Source organism: Trichosurus vulpecula, chromosome 4, assembly GCF_011100635.1.
Source record: "Trichosurus vulpecula isolate mTriVul1 chromosome 4, mTriVul1.pri, whole genome shotgun sequence".
Taxonomy (NCBI): domain Eukaryota; kingdom Metazoa; phylum Chordata; class Mammalia; order Diprotodontia; family Phalangeridae; genus Trichosurus; species Trichosurus vulpecula.
The window spans coordinates 439,211,647-439,230,501 of record NC_050576.1 but is presented as its reverse complement, the minus strand read 5'-3'; the positions used below and the strand labels follow the sequence as shown (position 1 = coordinate 439,230,501).

General features: G+C 53.2%; 2 protein-coding genes across 5 annotated transcripts; both read left to right on the top strand.

Moving 5' to 3' along the window:
- Positions 1-4,288: 4,288 nt before the first annotated feature.
- On the top strand, positions 4,289-6,049 carry LOC118849130 (leucine-rich repeat-containing protein 15-like). The gene has a single exon (XM_036758216.1). It carries the CDS (start codon positions 4,289-4,291, stop codon positions 6,047-6,049), a length of 1,761 nt encoding a protein of 586 aa, XP_036614111.1.
- Positions 6,050-12,517: 6,468 nt separating this feature from the next.
- LOC118848028 (carboxypeptidase N subunit 2-like) lies at positions 12,518-18,421 on the top strand. Of its 4 annotated transcripts, none has more exons than XM_036756753.1 (3): positions 12,519-12,667; positions 13,151-13,227; positions 16,676-18,421. In XM_036756753.1, the coding sequence occupies exon 3, from the start codon at positions 16,680-16,682 to the stop codon at positions 18,318-18,320; it is 1,641 nt and encodes a 546-aa protein (XP_036612648.1). In that variant the 5' UTR covers positions 12,519-12,667; positions 13,151-13,227; positions 16,676-16,679; the 3' UTR covers positions 18,321-18,421. The 4 variants fall into 4 exon arrangements, with proteins under 4 accessions (XP_036612649.1, XP_036612648.1, XP_036612645.1 ...); XM_036756750.1 differs by having other exon boundaries at positions 12,520-12,667; positions 16,673-18,421; XM_036756754.1 differs by lacking the exon at positions 13,151-13,227 and having other exon boundaries at positions 12,518-12,667.
- Positions 18,422-18,855: the final 434 nt, after the last annotated feature.

Here is an 18,855-nt window from a genome sequence, read left to right as displayed (position 1 = left end):
CGTACCCTTTGTGGCCCAGCCTCAAGGGTCAGTGATGCCTACACATTCTCACAGCCACTGGTACACAGAGGACAAAAGCAGAATCTCAGAGGTGGAAGGACCCCAGGCCCTCCAGGCCAATCTGCAGCCCATCACTGCTCTTCTTCAACATCCTCTACTTAAAAAGAGAAGAGATGGAATTGAGTCTGCTTCTCTCAGTTTACAGATGAAGCCGTGGCTCAGGCCCAGAGAGCTGAAGGGATATACCACAGAAAGTGGCAGGACCAGAGTCCAAATCTGGGTTCTCTGCACCTACACCCTGAGACCTTTCCACTGTTTCCACTGCCTGCCTGCCCCATAGTTCTCTAGCCTCCTCATGAAGACTTTCAGTGACGGGCAGCTCATTACCTCTGGAAGGAGCCCCATGTAGACACCCGTAGTTGTTAGGCAGGATTTACTGATACGGAGTGGAATTTCACTGCTCTGAAATGTCCTCCCCCTCTCCCATTTGGCTCCTCTTTCTGTCCTCAGGAGCCAAGCAGAACTATTCTAACCCCTCTGTCCCTTGTGGTCCCTTAAGGATGGGTGCCTGTCCTGTTTGGTCATCTCCTTCATCATTTTTCCTGGACTTAGCCTTGCCTGGGGAGCTCTGGTGGGGCAGAGGGTCACCTAAGAGGTCTGGAGGAACACCAGAGGGCCTCCTGATCTAAATGGTTGGCCCAATCCTGTATGCTTCTCAAAAGAGAGTCAGAGAAGGTGGTTTGGAAGTTGGGACCAAGCCAGGAGTCCTGTAGAGATTTGGGGGCCCAGCCACCAGGCTCTCAGCTGTGGTTCTACAGGTAGTGGCTGGTCTAGATGGAGGGCAAATGTCCTAGACCAGCTCAGTGTCCAATGGGGGAATCTTGAATGCAGTTTCAGGGCACATAACAATGCAAATGGCGGCCACTTCCAGACCTTCCATAGTTTCTAATGGGCAAGAGGGAGGTCACTGGTTAATTACTTTTTATAAAGCCCTGTCCCTTTCTGATGAATAGTTTAGTGAGATCAGCAGATTCAATTGGTACCCAACTGGTGTTAACCTTTCCTCCCTGTCACCTCCATCCAGCCCAGTCCTGGCCCTTCTTCTCTTTGGTTTCCTTTCATTCCTTTGGAAAATCCTCTCCCCCTCCCCCCAGTCATGTAAAGACTTTTCTTTCCCTCAAATTCTCTCTACCTATGTCCATTTTCTGTCTTTGTCCCTGTTTGTTAATCTGTTTGCTTCCCTCTCTTTTTGTCTGTCTGTCTGTCTCTCTTTCTGTCTCTGTCTCTCTCCCTCTCTTTCTGTCTCTCTGTCTCTGTCTCTCTCCCTCCCTCCCCCCCTCCTCCTCCTCTCTCCCTCTCTCTGTTTCTCTCTCTTTCCTTCCCTCCCCTGGTAGCAACTGGCTAGCTAGAACCTCTCTTGATGATGTTGCATCCTTCACCATCTTCTCCCACAATGGCTCCTTCTTCTCTCCCATCTCTTACTCACAGGGCCAGAGGGACTGGTGAGCACAGTCCTCTCTACTGCTACTCTCAGATCCTCCATCTGCTGCCATCAGTCATTCAACAACTTAGCCTCTTTTGACATTCAGCTCCACGTCTGGCTGTAATTCCTTTCCAGGTTTTTGGTCACTGCCATGTATGGACCTTCAGGACCTTCTTTGGGGATGTAGGCACTTTCCTCACCAGCTTTCTCTCCAACCCACTCCCTTCTATCATCTTCAGAGATTTCAGTATTCACACCAATGAACCAGACACCCTGACCCCTCAACTCTTTACCCTCCAAAGCTCCCATGAGCATGATTGAATTATCTTCATAATCCCTCAGCCACCTTCTGGTTTACATTGTTTCACATGAGGGCCCCAGAATCCCAGGCTCTACGATTTGGCAGACACCTCAGGGGCAGTCAACCTAAGCTATACCTGAACAGGTATCTCCACCATTCTTGACAAGTAGTCCACTCAGCCCTTGCTCAAAGACGCACAGAGAAGACTGATTGGCATACGGGTTTCCCTGCCTCCAAACCCAGCACTCCCTTGAGTACAGCATGCACAGTCAGTGAGGCTTGAAATGATAGTGCTGTTTTGGACTCCCCTTTGCTTCAGCCTTCAGTCTAATAATGTGACGAGTCTTGTCCAATCTGTTTCCTCACTCTCTCTCCCATCTGCTTACCAGTTCACCCTTCTGCTTCAGGCTCCCATTCCCTCTTGGCTTACAGTACTTCAGTAACGTTGCAGCCTCATTGATCTCCTTGTCTCTGGTCTCTCCATACTCCCATTCATTTGCCACACTGCCAGAGTGATCTGACCATCATACTGCCTTGCTCAGAACCTATCAGGGGCTCTTACTACTCATTGCATAACTGACTAACTCCATTCCTTGGGATTCAAGTCCTCCCCCCACCCCACACACCTTATTCATGCCACTCTCCTTCTGGCTCTCTATGTTAGAGCCAAACTGCACCCCTCATCACTGTCTGAGCTATCCTGGTCTTTCCCTCCACTGTGCATTTGCACACTGTGTCTGTGCCCCTTGGCTGAAATCTTCCTCTTCCTTGAGAGCCTAACTCAGGTCCATCTTCCTTCCAAAGCCTTCCTTCCAGCTAGATGTGCCCTGCTCAGGCACTTGGACTATTCTAGGTAAAGTTCTTAACTTTGGGGCCATAGCCCTCAACTGGACAGTGAGCCCTGGAAGGGCAGGGTCCCTCCCCCTCCTTTTTTTTTTTTACTCTATATCTCTGGTGCTCAGAGGAGTAACAGGGCTTAATGAAAATCTACTGAATTTAGTTTAATTGGAAACAAAAGTCAAAGGAATTCATAGACTCACCATCTTTTGGAGAGACAGTGCAGACAGCCCTGGAATGGAAGTCAGGAGAGATCTGGATTCAAATCCAGCCTCTGCTGTAGGATCCTGGGTAAGTCATCTCACCCCTGTGAGGCAGTTTCTGCAATTTGCCTCTCTGAGTGTTATCTTGGGGGCACTAATTGGTGAAGGGACATACCCAGAAGGACCCAGTCAGCACATGTCAGAGGCATGATTGAAACCCAGCTCTTCTTGACTTTTAGGAGAGCTCTCTGTCTAGTACACCCTTCTGCCTCTCAAAGAGGCAGTGTAGACCTGAGTCCTCTGAAAGATAATGATGCCATCATCCCAGGTGGATTAAATGCCTTAAGACAGGAATGGGAAATTCCAGTTGTTACAATAGAAGAATACTTTTGTGAAAGCTACAAGGAACCTTAAGGATGACAGAAATCCAATTCCTTCATTTTACACATAAGGAAACTGAGGCCTAGACAACTGAAATGGATTGTCGAGAGTCCTTTAGCCAGGAGTGTCAGAGGCAATGCTAGAGGAAGTCCACTTCACTTCTTTGGTGCCTCCTAGTCATCTCAAACAATGATATGAAGAAGAGGCATAAGTCAGTCAATCAACAAGCACTCATTAAGTGCCTCCTGCATGCCAGGCACTAGAATAGAGGGCATTCCCTGCTCTCAGGGAGCTCACAGTCTGAAGGGGGAGACAACATGGAAATTGCTAGGTCCATAAAAGATCTACTATGTATAAATGGAAGGTGGTCTCAGAGGGAAGTAGCTGGGGGTGCTCAGAGTTGGTTAGAGTCACACAACAAAGAGAGGCTTGGGGAAGTGTTCTGACACATTGGAAGGAGGAGGGAACACTTTTCCAAGTGAGGAAGGGTCAGGAAGCCCATTCTGGGTGGGATGATGGAAGGAAAAGCATAAATGTGGGAGAAGGTGCCAAGAAAAGGACATAAATGTCTGGTTTGATTGAAACGCCAAATACAAAAAGGAGTCAGAGCATTAGGGCAGGGTCAGTCTGGTCAGCTAGGTGGGGCAGATAGCACATCGAAGTGAACACAAGAGCCAGGGGCCCAACCTTTGTTCAGGAGGCAGCGGGCAGCCAATGAGCAACCACATGCTCAGAAGGGCATGAGGAATGATTTTTTTTGGATGGGGCAGGCAGCAACAGGAAGCAGGGAGTCCTCCCAGGCTCAGTGTCCTCTTGGCTATTTTCAGCTTTACTGTCCTGGTTCCCAATTTCAGGTCCTGTTGTTCTTGTTTATTCCCAAGCCCTGGCTGTTATTTTTTTTTTTTTTTGTCAGGGTCAGTACTGGGTAGGAATGGGGATGGGGGTGGGGAGTGTAAATATGCCTTTGAAAGTTGGTCTGACCTCCTCGGGATGCTGACCGGTTGGGCCTAGTCTGTGAATAATGTGTTCATTCTCTCTCTCTCTCCATCCCCTTCCTCCCATCCCTCTGCCCCTGCAGGTACCATGAAGTTGAAGGGCTGTGTGCTCTTCTTGGCCGTGGGCCTCCAGGTCCTGGGCCTCACCTCCTCCTGCCCCAGCGAGTGCACTTGCTCGAAGGCATCCCAAGTGGAGTGTGTGGGAGCTCGGATTCTGGTGGTGCCCAGCCCTCTGCCTTGGGATTCGATGAGCCTGCAGATACTCAACACCCATATCCGAGAGCTGAACTCGCAGCCTTTTCTCAACGTGACGGCGCTCATAGCGCTGCGCATCGAGAAAAACGAGCTGTCGCAGATCGCGCCGGGCGCCTTCAGCCATCTGGGCTCCTTGCGCTACCTGAGCCTGGCCAACAACCGGCTGAACACGCTACCCGGCGGCCTGTTCCAGGGCCTCAACAACCTCGAGTCGCTGTTGCTGTCGGGTAACCAGCTGCTGCACATCAGCCCAGCGCACTTTGCGCCCTTCAGCAACCTTAAAGAGCTGCAGCTGCACGGTAATCGGCTGGAGCTCATCCCGGACGGCTGCTTTGACAACCTGCCCGGCCTCGTCAAGCTAAACCTGGGCCAGAACCACCTGGGCCGCCTCTCGCCGCACCTCTTCCAGAGGCTGGGCCAGCTGCAGGTGCTGCGCCTCTCCGAGAATCAGCTCAATGAGATCCCGCCGGGCACCTTCGACGGCCTGGGCAACCTGCAGGAGCTGGCGCTGCAGCAAAACCAGCTTCGGCAGCTGCCGCCGGGCCTCTTCCAGGGCAACGGGCAGCTGGAGAGGCTCTACCTGTCCAACAACCAGCTGTCGTCGCTGCCGCGAGGCCTCTTCCTGCAGCTGCCGCGCCTCAACCGGCTCACGTTGTTCGCCAACGGGCTACGGGAGCTGCCCCCTGGCTTGTTCGGGCCCATGCCCTACCTGCGGGAGCTCTGGCTCTACGACAACAACCTTCAGCACCTCCCCGACGGCGCTTTCGAGCCGCTGGGCCAGCTGCAGGTGCTGGTGCTGAGCCGCAACCAGCTGCAATCGATCGCTCCCGGCGCCTTCCGAGGCCTGAGCTCGCTTCGCGAGCTGTCGCTGCACAACAACGCGCTGCAGAGCCTAGACGGCCAAGTCTTCCGAGCCCTGGTTAGCCTGCAGAACGTGTCCCTGCACAATAACCGCCTCCGCTTCCTTCCTGGCAACCTGTTCGTCGGCGTCAACGGCCTCACCACCCTCCAGCTGCAGAACAACCAGCTGGAGAGCCTGCCCGTGGGCATCTTCGACCACCTGGGCCAGCTGTGCGACGTCCGGCTGCAGGACAACCCGTGGCGCTGTGACGCCGGCATCGAACCCCTGCGCGTCTGGCTCGTGGCTAACAGAGCCAGACTGGGCGGCTCGGACCTCCTTGCAGTGTGCTCTAGCCCAGCCGAGGTCCGGGGCCAGGCCATCATCTTGGTCAACGTCAACGTGCTGGGGTCCAGCCCCAGCTACCCCGCTGTTTCCCAGTACCCCTCCACCCCCCAGTACGTGGAAACATCTCAGTCCGCGGACACATCTCGGTACCCGGACACCACCTCCGTCTCCTACACGACCGAGTTCACCACCGTTGAGGAAGACCAGACCGACCTGACCACCACTGAGGACTTAGCCGACCGAGATGTGTGGGGCATGACCCGCGCCCAGAGCGGCCTGGCCATCGCCGCCATCGTCATCGGCTGCATAGCGTTGGCCTGCTCCTTGGCGGCCTGCATCTGCTGCTGCTGCTGCAAAAAGCGTAGCCACGCGGTGCTTATGCAGATGAAGGGCCCCAACGAGTGCTGAGAGGGCTGGGGACCCGTCGGGAAGGGCTCTGGCCAGAGGGGGCCCTGAAGGGCAAAGCCAGCAGCTGCCTGCCCAGCGGCCTAGGTCTCATGGCCTCTTTCTTGCTGTCTCTGGGGAGCACGGCTCCTTGCTCGGGCCCAGAAATGGGGTGTGCTGTTTTAAACTGGGCTTTTACGTTGCACACGTGAGAGAAAGATGGGTTGGGGGAGGGGCGGGTGGCGCTCTTCCGGTTTTGCTTGTTCCCCCTCCACCCCCAAGCTCCAGAAGCAGCTCGGGGCTGGCGCTTTCACTCCTGCAAATTCCCTAAGCTGTCAAGATCCCCCAAAGAAAGCAAAGTAGCAGGTGGAAGGTCCCTCTCCCAACCTCTCCCAGGGTCTAAATTAAGAATGACTCGCTAAGAAGCCCTCACTTGCTCAATAGACTGCAGGAAAACCCCAGCACACTTAGTGAAGATAGCTCTATGAAGGGGTCCCCCCTCTGATCCCTTCTCCATTCCCGGCTCCAAGCAGGGAATCTTTCTTACGTGGTGGTGGCTTTGCTCTCTGTCCTCCACATCCCAGCTCTCCCTTTCACCCTCCTGAGATGCAGTTGGGACAGGGTGATGGGGCTCTGCCCAGGGTAGAGGATTTAGCTGTTGCTCACAGAAATCAGTCAAACACAAGTTCTGTGCCAGATTCAGAATTGGGGATGATAGAAAGACAAAAATAAAACCCTTTTAGTCCCTTAGCAGGTCCAGACCTCCCAGTCAAGCACCTGGTTAGCAAAAGTAATTAGTTAAAATGGGAAACTGCCGGTTAGCAAGATGGAGCAAGCTGTTTCCTTGTGTGCCCTGGCTCCTCCCATCCCTAGCCTTGTGTATTGCCAAGCTAGCATGGTGCAGTGACCCTTGCCAGTGTCCCTGGGCTTCTGTCACTGCCCCTTCTCAGCCAAGGGCCACTTGTCCTGGGCCCAAAAGTTCTGAGGTGCAGTTGGGATTCCTTGCAAGCCCTAACTAGAGTTCATTTGTCTTTCACAGTGTATGACTGTAGGCAGGCCCCTTTGCTCCTTAGAGAAGTCCCTAAGTGGGGCATCTGGTGCCATCAAAGTCATCCACCTGCTCTTATCAGAAGGATGAAGAGAAGGAAAGTTTAAAAAAAACACACACAGAGAAGAATTTCTGGAGGCAGAAACATGAACCATTTTCCTCTTGGGATTCAAGTCCAGAATTAAAAAACAACAAAGAAACAAACATAACATTTTAAGTCTTTAAAAAAAGAGAGAAAAAATCCGAACCCATTTGAAAAACGTAAAAACCACAAAACATTCTGAATCTTTAAAAGTGCCAATCAGCACATTTGTGCCCAAATGGGCAGTCAGCAATCGGAGTGAGTTCTCTGAGGTCTCCCTTCAGCTTCTGGGCTGTGGTGTGGCAGGAGGTCTGGGCCACCATCACTATGCCAGATTCACTGAAGAGAGACACCACAGTGCAGTAGGGAAAACCAATCAACCTTTGGAGCTTGAGCATCTGGGTTGGAATCCCATCTCTGCTACTCATTGGCTCCCTGGGTGATTTCGGGCAAGCCCCAATCTGCTCTCCTGTGCCACAAAGGGCTGAGGTAGCTGCCAGCCCTGAATCCTAGGGCCTGCTTTTCCTTCACAGGTGTCTCCTCTGAGGTGTTGGCTGGGCCTCTGCTACCAGCTGTGGAGTTGGGTAAGAACACCTTTCTGAGAAGCAGGGGTAGCACTGGCCCCCTTGGATCACCTTTCATCTCCTGGTCCACACCCTTCTCCTCTTTGATATCATCTGCTGTCTCATTCTCTTTCCTTTTAGAGAAGGGGCACACCCAGCTATATGACTTTTAGTTTTTATTCTGAGTTTGGGGAAAGTGAAATTGCTTAGAGATGAGACTGTCTAGCTCAGTTGCCAATTCTGTGGTTCCCAGCCTTCCCTTCTGCTCATGCCAAGGCTGAACTCAGCAGCAAATCGACAACTTTGTCCACACTGACTCCAACTATGGTAGCTGACCCAAAGAAATGGGGCAGGTTAGGTTTGCTATGACCTCAGCTCCAATCTACTTGTGAAAGCTCACTGGGCAATCCAGAGTCAGAACACATGGCCACCCTTAGGCATGGTGGTGCTCAGAACACCTTCAATCTTTCTCTGTAAAGTAGGTCCCAATGGCAAACGAACTAGAGAAATGGTGATGTCCAAATAGCAATCAAGTAGGATTTGTTGAGTGCTTGCTGCGTACCAGGAACTGGGCTAGGCACTGATGGTACAAAAGCCCAGATGGAATGCCCCTGCCCTCAAGGAGCTTATACTCTATCAGGGAGATAGGAAGGGAAGTAGACCCTTTCTTCTTTCCTGGACAAGTACTAGATCTGCATCCACTTCTTTCTGGGCCCAACTTTGATCTACCACTTTTTTGGGTTTTTTGAGATTCTCCCCCCCTCCCCCGCCCCCGACCTTGGCTTGGCCCCCTGGTCACTCCAGGCATGGAGAAGCCAACCAAGAGGTGATGTAATCCAAACTCTTCATTTTGCAGATATAGAAACTGAGGCTTAAGGAGATGAAATGCCTTTGCCCAAAGGTAGCAAGAGGCAGTCAGGATTTGGACAAATGCTCCAACTTCACTACCCCGTGCTGCTGCTGTTGTGTGGGTGCTCTGTCCTGGTGGGAAGCCTCTGTGCTCCTCTTGTGGGCAGATTTTACTTCTAGCTTGATTACCTAGGGGCTGGCTATGGGACAAGGCCCATTCCGGCTTCTCAGAGCATGCTGGGCTTCCACACTGGCAGGCAGGTGCTCTAACTACCTCATTAATAGATGGGGAAACGGAGACCCTACAGTTGGGCAGGTAGGAGGGGACAGAGCTAGTTCTGTGACCACAACTCCAGATGGTGGTGGATGCATCTTAAACTCAATGTTTTATTTCCTCTTGGGCTCCTGTTTACTTAATGACTTCTATGAAATGGTGCCCTTGAGAAGGTTTTCCTTCAGTCCTACATGAAAAGCCAGGGTACGGGACAAGAGCCACCTCAGACAGCATGAAGGCTTGTCAGGGCCCTGGGGTGTCATGGGTGGGAGGGGGAGCTCCCTGCATTGACCTCAGCTCACAGGTGAGGAAGGAAGAGGAGGAGGCCTTGGTTAGCTTAATACTTTTGATCCTGTATTATTGTCTCCAACCCTAAAATGAATCCCTGAGTGAGGGGGCCATCCCATCTGTTGGCCAGAGCAAAGCCTGATGGAGCCCCCTGCAAGAAGCTGGGTTGGACTTTGACTACCTTTGGCCTGTGGTCTGGCTGGTGGGTGGGGAGTCTGTCCTGGTCCAACACCTCATCACCCTCTCTCTGAAACAGAGCAAAGGTAGAACTGGTTCTCCTCTCTTTGTGCCTTCCTCTTTCTGAAATGCCTCATGAATAGACAGCCCTCTGTCCTCAGTCCTAAGCCAGCATAGCCCCGTTGTCCTGGGAATCCCTGTGTTGCATGTACTTGTTCCTTTGTGATAGTCTATGGATTGCTGACCCAGATCGCCATGCCTCTGCATCTTAGTAGACAGTTTTATGAGTGCTTGGGGCCTGGATAGTTCATTAGTCTGAATCCTCTCCCCAACTGCACTCCTAAGTGAGCTTGGCTGGGTCTTATTGAGCACACTCAAAGTCTGTGGCCAGGTCTGGGGCTTGAAGGCCTTCTGTCTTGGTCAGTAGGGCCCATTAGAGCTTAAGGTCAGCTCATTGGCAGAACCTTCAAGAATCCAGGGTCCCCTGCTTACCACAATGAGGTCACATCATCAACACAGGATTTTTGTGCTTTAGAATAAAGACATCCAAAGAGGCTTTCCCTGAGTTAGCCCTGTTCCAATTGCTGCTTCTTTGGCCTGAAAAAAGTTTTTGAAAGCTTTTGAAATGTCAGTGGCCAAGGTCCTCTTCTAAGCTTCAAGGGTCCAGAGACCACCAGGAAACTATGAAGATAGCTCCTTGCACTTCAGATAGCATGAAAGCTTGGCAGGGCTCCAGGAAGTATCAAAGTTTTGGAAGGCTGGAACAACACAGAAGGTGGAGAGACCCTGGGGCTCCACAGAGCTCAAGGTACTCCCCCCACCCTTTCTTGGGGGAATCCAAAGGGGGCATCTCACAACAGAGAAGACGGGTCTGCTTGGGAAGCTAGTGGGAGGAGCTGTGCAGCTCACCCCCAATAAACCATTTCTCGGTTCTCAGCTTGTCAGAATGAATGGTTCGGATCAGCCCCCAGCCTTCGGCTGCCTTCCAGGTCTCAGACTCACTGGCTTCACCTGGTCAGCTGGAGCTAGCCTTCCCCTAGCTTGTGGTTGCTTGTAGTGCCAGGTGCTCAGGGATTCATCAGCTGGGCATCCTGGAGGGCAGGGCTGGGGATGTGTCTTTCGCTAGACTCTCCTGGTGTCAGATGTGGTGTAGTAGATACATAATAAAGGATATACCCGGAAGGGAGTCTCTTGGATTCATTTTTGGGGCTGGATTTCACATGTGCAAATATACCTCCAGGTGCTAAGGTGTGTGTGAGCTGGAAGGATAGGATAGTCTATGGTTCCTTGGAGAAGACCTTGGATGGGTGGTCAGACAGAGGTCCCATTTAGCTCAAGTTGTACCTGCTCATTAGTCTCCTCCCCTCTGCCACAGCCCCCCCAGAGTAGTCCTCCAATTCTGCTTGGAGATTTGCTGGGAGAGGAAGGCCAACCACCTCCCAGGCCAGGCCTGTCCACCCGAGCCAGCTCACAGGGTTGGGCACTTGTCCTTAACCAAAGCCTCCACCAGCTTTTCTACAGCTTCCCTGAGCCTAGCTGCTCCAATTTGGAATCTCCCTAGTATAGTCCATTCAATCCACCTTTCTGAAATATCTGTTCCAAGCTGTGATAGCAAGTTGTGGCCCAAGAGTGGCCACAACAGCCTTGGTCAGATCCATGGACTGAGAGGTGCCCCTGCAGGTCATCTGCCCTGGACACTTGGCCATTCTACCCAGGGGATGCCGGTAAATGATGGAGAGGATTTCCATTTCCCAGATGGAGTGGCATGGCCCTAGGGGGACTGCTTTTCCTCTGAGCTCTGATAAGAGCTTTGTTTGTTTTTCTCTGACCTCTATGTACTCAAGCCTATTTATTCTTTGGTCCTTTTGAACCAAGGGCATGCTGGGGTTGGTGACCATGCACTGGGTGCAGGAGGGAGGATGGATTGTCTGGGAGGTGGCAACAAACCAGAGTAATGAAAAATCCCTCCAGGCTTTCTGAAGTCCTGCCAGAGGGGTCCTGAGAACACTGACTGAAGTGCATACTACATGCCAAGCACCATGCTAAGCTCTACAGAGTGTACACTGGAGAAGTCACATATGAGGAGAACGACTGTAGGCTTTGCCCACCTCAATCCCGCAGGAGACTTCTGCAAAGTGGCTTGGTTTTCCCCAAAACCTGTGGTGGAAAGTGCTTGCTCCAGCTATCACAGAGGAGGGAAAATGGTAGATTCATGCCCTAGACAAGAAGGTTTGGAGCTAGCAGACTGGGCTGGAATCCTGGAATCTGTCACTCGGGTCCTGCCAGTCACTCCTCTCTATCAGGAGGGGGTGGATTAACTGACCTCTCAGGGTGCCTTCCCAACTCAGGTCCTGTGATATTTTGAAACCTGTTGTTGTGATGTTGGCTGGTACTGTCCCAGAGTATCAAGGCCCTGGCTGGCCTGACGGGGCCACACGCCTTTAGTGCAGCTGGGGGGTCTAGAGCTGTCCCCTCCCCCCTTCCTCCTTTCCTTCCTCTGACCTGAGGAGCTCTGAGCCATCCAGAGATTGAGGCTCCAGACAGTGACCTGGAAAGAAGGCAAGGGAAATAAATGGGGAGGGGCAGTCATCTTTTTTCCTTCATTTTCTCCACACCCCAGGAAGTAGATCATTTGACTTTTTTGTGACAAGATCATTGGAGTCAGAAGGTGCTCTCTTAGCTGTACTGTTTGCTTTTTGGGTGACCTTGAGTGAGCCACTCTATGGGCCTTGGTATACAGAGAGAGGACAGGAGGTCTGCCTCAGCTCTTACTCCTACACCAAGCAGTTTGCTAGAGTCTTGGGTGGAACCTGGCTTTTAGAACCTTCCCAAAGGAATCATCAGAGTCAGGAGAAAAAAAGGAGTGAAGACCAGGACCCAGTCAGGATTGGGGGGTCTGGGGCCCAGGCAGGGCTGGGAGGTCTGGAGCCCCCTCCTTCCCAGCCCATCTCCCAAGAGTGGCTGCCCCTATGGGGATCAGCAGGAGAGGGCGATTTTTCCTGTTGACTCCTCTGAGGTCCCTTCTGAGGAGCATTGAGTGAAAGGAGCCCAGAGCCCTAATTACTGTGAATGCTTGGGGTCCTGGCCTCTAGGCTGGGCAGGAGGGGCTGCAGCTTCATTGGCTTGTGTCCCTCCTCTTGTGCATGGCTCCAGGGACATGTTGGGAGCACCGGGAAGGCTCAGGGTGGTGCCTGAGGCTTAGGACTAGGAATCATTGACCCACTGGCTCTTGGCTCAGGGATGGGGCTGGCTCAGGCACTGGTAAACATTGACACACTGAACATGCAGTTATAGCTCCCTGGTCACAAGGAAGAAGAACTCCTGGTCCCAGTTCTTGCCTAGCCTGACCTTTTCCCACATGGTAGGTCTTACCTTTCCTTGTTCTGTCTTGTCCTGTTCTGTCTGGTCATGTTGAGTCCTGTCCCATGAGTGTGCACCAATGAGTGTGTCCGGGCCATGGCTGGGCTGACCTGGTTCTAAGTGTAGGGTGTTGGGGAAGAGTGTTTGCTGGCCTGAGGCTGAGGGGTTGGGGAAAGTAAGTGCTCTGCCAGTCCTGAGAGTTGTGTTGCTGCTGGTTTCCTCAGCTTCCATTTAGGGGAATTGCTGCCATCCTTGTGAACCCTGAAGTGCTGGGGCCTCTAAGAGAAGGAGGATCCCAGGGCTCACAATGAGGGGAATGGGCTGGAGGAAGACCCATTAGCTAAGTCTTGGGACAGGCTGATATTTGAACTTGAGTTTTTCCAGCATTGGCCACCTGGTTCTTAAACAACTGAGTTTCTTTCTCTAGAAAGCTCAAAACCTTTGCCAGGTTCATTCTCAACCCTTCGCTGTTCCTTCCTTCCAGGTAGAGAGGGAGTTATCATCCCAGCTTGACAGGAAGGGAAGCTGAGGCCCAAAGGGATACCTCCTCAGGCTCATATGGTGAGTGAATAATGTCTTGCTAACCCACAGACATACAGGGAGTGTCCTAGGATTTCAGAGTAGTGGGGGCTGCTCCCTGAGACAGCTCTGAGACAATGGGCCCAGAATGAGAGAAGCTGAGCCGTTGTCCCCCAAAGCTCTCTTGGGGCTCCCCATATGGGCTGCATGTTTGGAGACCCGGATGCTAGGCTGGCTGGGGTCCTGCAGAGACATCTCCAGGCAGCAGACAACAGCGTCGCCTGCCTGGCCTTGCCTTGATGAGAACATGGAATGTTTTGTGGGCTTGACTCAAACAGATTCTTTGGCTGGTTTTTGCAAAAAATGCACAGACCATCGCCTCAAATGAGAACCAGGCAGCTTTCTGACTGTGCCCTGAAAGCTTGGCCTTCAGCCAGCCCCAGCATTCTCATGGCTGGGACGGGGTACATTCCTCCTTTCCTCCCTCCCCCTCAGAATCCTTGGTGGCCCTTCTAGAAGGTGGGCTGCTGCATTCTGGGAGTGGGAGATCTCGGGAGGCTGTTGGATTCTGTGCCTCACTGGGAAATTATAGGCTTCTCCTGAATAGGAAGGAAGGAACAAGAGATTAGTCTGAGGGGAGGAATCTGACCCCCTGGCTCATCCCTTCCTTACATTTCATGAGGCCATGCTTCAGTCGAGATCCAACACTCTCTTGACAGTGAGCTCCTGGTGCCCAGGACACCACCCTCCTGATGCTCCCCTCTCTAGGCTCCTACTGTCTTCTCTAGGATTAGGGGCATCACCCCTTAGCCTCCTGCTGCCACTCCCTCAGTCCTGCCATTACTGAGGACTGTAGGTCTAGAACCAGAAGAGACCTTAGCCATCATCTCATTTTACAGATGGGGAAACAGGCCCAGAGAAGTAAAGTGACATGGATGAGGTCACATAGGTAGGAAGGAGCAAAGTCAGGAGTCCTTGGACTCCAAATCTAGCATTCTTCCCACTGTGCCCTGTCGCCTCCCCATTTGATCTGGTTTCCTGTGTCATCAAACCTATGTCTAGGACCGTTCCCTTTGTTAGAAGCCACATGGCAGAGTCTCCTTCCCCCTCTAGGGGGCTGGTATGGTCATGGGCTTCTGAGTCAGCACAGGCTGGGGGACAAAGGGCTGCCTCTGCATTCTTGGTAGGAGAAACCTTTGCAGAGCTACTGGCCAGACTTGGGGACTTAGCCTGAAACATGTGAGGACCCTTCTTGGAAAGTGCTTCTGTAACTGACTCTAATTTGCAGTTTAAGAGGCTAGATGGGCATCAGTGTCTGGCCCCTCTGGGGGCTGTGGGGCTGGGGGCTCTCCAGGGCCCCTGCATCTGTCCCAAATCACATGGTACCAGAAGAGACTTTCAGGGTAAAACATAGTGAGCCTCTCACTTGGGTTCAAAGCCCTTCTCTTTTTCTCTCTGCCTATCTATGTCTCCCTCTCTTCCTCTGCCCTCTGTTCCTCCCTCTCTCCTCCCCCTCTCTCTGTCTCTGTTTTTCTGTCTTCATCTCTCTCTCTGTCTCTCTCCCTCCATCCTCTCTCTCTCCTCTCCCTCTCCCCCTCACCTCTGTCTCTCTCTCTCCACCCTCTCCTCTCCCCCCATCTCTCTCTCTCTCTGTCTCTGTCTCTCTCCTTCCCTCCCTCCTCTCGCTCTTGCTCTCCTGTTTCTCTCTCTCTTTCTCTCTCTCCTTTCCCTCTCTCTTCTCTCTCTCTCCTTCTCTCTCTCTTCTCTCTCTCTTCTGTCTTCTCTCTCTCTTCTCTCTCTCTCTCTCTCTCTCTCTCTCTCTCTCTCTCTCTCTCTCTCCCCACAACCTCCTCTCCCCCCCTCTGTGTCTCTCCCCCTGCTTCCCTCTCCATCTCTTTCTCTCTTTCTCTCTCCTCTCCCTCCCTCTCCCCACCTCTCTGTCTCTCTCTGTCTCTCTCTCCTCCTTCTCTCCCTCTCTCTCTCCTTTTCTCTCTCTCCCTCCTCCTTCTCTCCCTCTCTCTCCCTCCCTCCTTCCCTCCCACCTTCTCTCTCTCTCTTTCCACACCCTCCTCTCCCCCCTGTCTCTCTCCCCCCATCTCTCTCTTCCATCTCCATCTCTCTCTCTCTCTTTCTCCTCTTCCTCCCTTTCCCCCCTCTGTCTCTTGTCTCTCTCTGTCTCTCTCTCTCCTCCTTCTCTCCCTCTCTCTCTCCCTCTCTCTCTCTCTCCCTCTCCTCCTCTCCCTCTCTCTCCCTCTCTCCCTCCTCTCTCTCTCTCTCTCTCTCTCTCTCTCAATCTCTCTCCCCCCTTCCCTTTCTTCTCTCTCTCTCCACACACACACACACACACACACACACACACACACACACACACACACACGACAATAAAGACAATAAAGAGATGGGCAGGCAGATGACAAAGGGGCATATCAAGAGTTTGGTGATGGATGGGTAGATGCTAGGTAGGAAGAGAGACAGCAAAGCACAGAGGTGACCACCAGGCAGAGGAGGAGGCGTCTTCAGGGCGGAGAGGCCAAGGACTGAAGGCTGGAGCTAGAGTCATCCATCACTCTAAGCTGCTAGCCCCCAGGCGCTTAAGCCCCAGATCCTATCCTTTCCTCGTTGCCCTCCTTGGTGACTGAAGTCTGAGAAAGCAGCTGCTGTGAAGACCAGGCTAAGATTCCAGGGTCTGTGTCCTATTTCAGCTTTCTGGCTGTGTTCATTTTCAATCTGCTCAGGGTTACGGTTGAGGTAGTTAGGTGGTGCCCGGTGCCCATACAGAGCTGGGTCTGGAGTCAGGAAGACCTGAGTTCCAATCCAGCCTCAGATACTGACCAGCTGTGTGACCCTGGCCATGTCACTTCACCTCTGTATGTCTCAGTTTCTTCAACTATAAAATGCAGATAATAGCACCCACCTCCCCAGGTTGTTGTGAGGATCAGATGGGACAATATGTGTAAAGTGCTTTAGCTCAGTGCCTGGCACACAGTAGGTGCTTAATCAATGCTTGTTCCCATCCTCTTCCCCTCAGGGTAGGGAGAACTGGGGAAGGAGAAGAACCTTAGGTCCTGAGGGAAAATGATGCAATTCAGCTCTGAACTTTGCTGGTTCTGAGGCCATGGGCTGCTCATTCACTGGGTCTGAGTCCCTGCTTCTCTGTTACACTGGGATAACTAGATGATGTTGGCCTCACCCCAGGCTTGATATGAGGAAAGAGCCTTCAGCAAACATTTATTAAGCACTTACTATGTGCCCAGCACCTTGTTAAGTGACCGGGATACCAAGAAAGGTAAAAGACAACGTGGCCTTTGGCCTCATTCTGAAGGGAACAGACACAACAGACACTGGTGGCTCTCAGTGGGAGTGGTCGTTAACCTTTGAGTTTGCACACTGTATGCATTAGAATTAGCTCTGGGAACACTGAGTCAGGAGAAGAGGAACCTCAGAGTCCAGAGGTCTCATACATCTGCGTGTTTTCTTCCTTCCTCAGCAGGACAATGCTCCTTGGGGCCTTCCTGCCATGTGTCTCCCTGCTGCTCCTGGCCAGGCTGACCCAGGCCTGCCCCATGGGCTGTGACTGCTTTAAGCAGGAGGTGGTGTGCACCGCTGAGGAAATAGGTGACATACCGAGAGGCATCCCCGAGAATGCCACAGAAATCATCTTTGTGGAGACCTCCATGCTGACCCTGAGGCCCTGGGCCTTCAGCAACACCAGCAGCTTGTCTAAGGTGGTCTTCCTCAACACCAAGATTCAGTCTCTGCAGGCAGAGGCCTTCAGTGGGCTGCCCAGGCTGGTGGATCTGGAGATCACCGGCAGCCCCCTGGTGGGTGTTGGGGGGGAGACCTTCAGGAACTTGACCGGCCTCCGAAAACTCACGCTCAACTTCAACACTCTTAGAGCGCTGCCTGCTGACCTCTTCCAGGGCCTGGACACCTTGGAGTCACTTCATCTGCAAGGAAACCAGCTGCACACGCTGCCCCCGGCCATCTTCCAGCCCCTCAAGGCTCTGCGCCTCCTCAACCTCGCCCAGAACCTCCTGGGGCAGATCTCTGAGCAGCTCCTAGATCCCCTGGCCAGCCTCCAGACCCTGAAACTTAGCGACAACCTCCTGGCCACTCTCCCGCCTCGGGCCTTCGGGGGCCTGCGCAACCTGCAGGAGCTGTTTCTGGACGGGAACGGACTCACGGAGCTTCCCCAGGACGTATTCTCCGGGCTGGGGACCCTGCAGAAGCTCTGGCTGCAGCACAACGCCATCGGCCACCTCCCCCCAACCGTCTTCTCTTCCCTGGGCAACCTTACCTTCCTGAACCTGCAAGGGAACATGCTCCAGGTGCTCCCCGGCGGACTCTTCGACCAGACACCCAACCTGGCCAGGCTGTCGGTGTCCTACAACAAGCTGGAGAACGTCTCCGTGGGCGCGTTCAGAAACTCCCCCAGGCTCAGCGTCGTCACCCTGTCGCACAACAGCCTGCGCAGCCTCCCGCCGGGGCTCTTCGACCACGTGCCCAGCCTCACCAGGCTCCACCTGGGAAGCAACAACCTGACGGCCCTGGACAGGCAGCTCTTCCAGAACCTGACCCACCTGGAGCTGCTGAGCTTGGCCGACAACCTGCTGACCACCCTCCCCGACGGCATTTTTGACAATAACTTCGGGCTTTTCAGCCTGGCCCTGCACGGCAACCCGTGGGTGTGTGACTGCCACCTGGCTTACCTTCTAAACTGGCTCCGCGAGTATATCGACCGCTTCTTCAACCTCCAGACCTACTGCGCGGGTCCCCATTACTTAAAGGGCCAGGTGCTGCCGGCGCTGAAGGCGGAGCAGCTGGTGTGCCCGGTACCCCTGGAGACCCACAGGGTCCGACCTTTCTTGTTGGAGGAGGAGGAGTCAGGCAGCAGCTGGGACGTGGCCGAGGAGGATCGAGCCCCAACTCGGTGCACCTACAGCAACTTAGATGGGACGGTGGTGCTTGCGTGCGACCAGGAGGTCTGTCGCTGGCTCCGCGTTCAGCTGTCTCCCAGGCAGACCTCCAGCACCCCGGGCCTAACTCTCAATTCCACTCAGGAATGGGTTTTGAAATCCAGTTGCGGCTCAGTCCAAGTCGCTCTCTCCATTAACGCCCTGGGTGGAGGGGGCTAGAGAGAGGTTAGAGACAGTCCCGCACCAGGGGCTCTGGACAGCTCTCCGGGCTGAGACACTTTCCTAGGAAACCAAGAAATAAAGAGTACCAGTGATCATTTCCTAGTGTAAAGTCTGCCATGCTTAGAGGGTTCTGGCCTGGTTGCTGGGTCGGGCCAATGACTTCTCCTCCTCCTCGGGTATCCTTTGTCTCTCTTTCTCCCTTTCTCCCCTTGGGACTCTTCTCAGCAGGCCTTCTGAGTCTTGGACAGGGATGCCACATCGTTGTATTCTGTGACATAACTATTAATTCTCGTTCAGTGTCTTCGAAGAACCACCCACCCCCAAGCTTTCCTTCCGAAGGCTGTTTTCATTTCATGATGAGAGGCTGAGTAGGAAAGGGACCAGAGGGGATCTAGCCTTGGGGCCTCCCCAGGAGGGGAAGGGCCTGCCTGGGTAGAGCCCATGGAGCTCACCCCAGTTCTGACAGGTGGATTCAGAGCAACGTGGACACATCTTTGAAGAGGAAAAAGGAGTCAGGAAATGAGGGGAACCA

Coding starts and splice junctions, on each gene's coding strand:
- LOC118849130 (XM_036758216.1), top strand. CDS start 4,289: ATGAAGTTGAAGGGCTGTGTGCTCTTCTTGGCCGTGGGCCTCCAGGTC.
- LOC118848028 (XM_036756754.1), top strand. CDS start 16,680: ATGCTCCTTGGGGCCTTCCTGCCATGTGTCTCCCTGCTGCTCCTGGCC.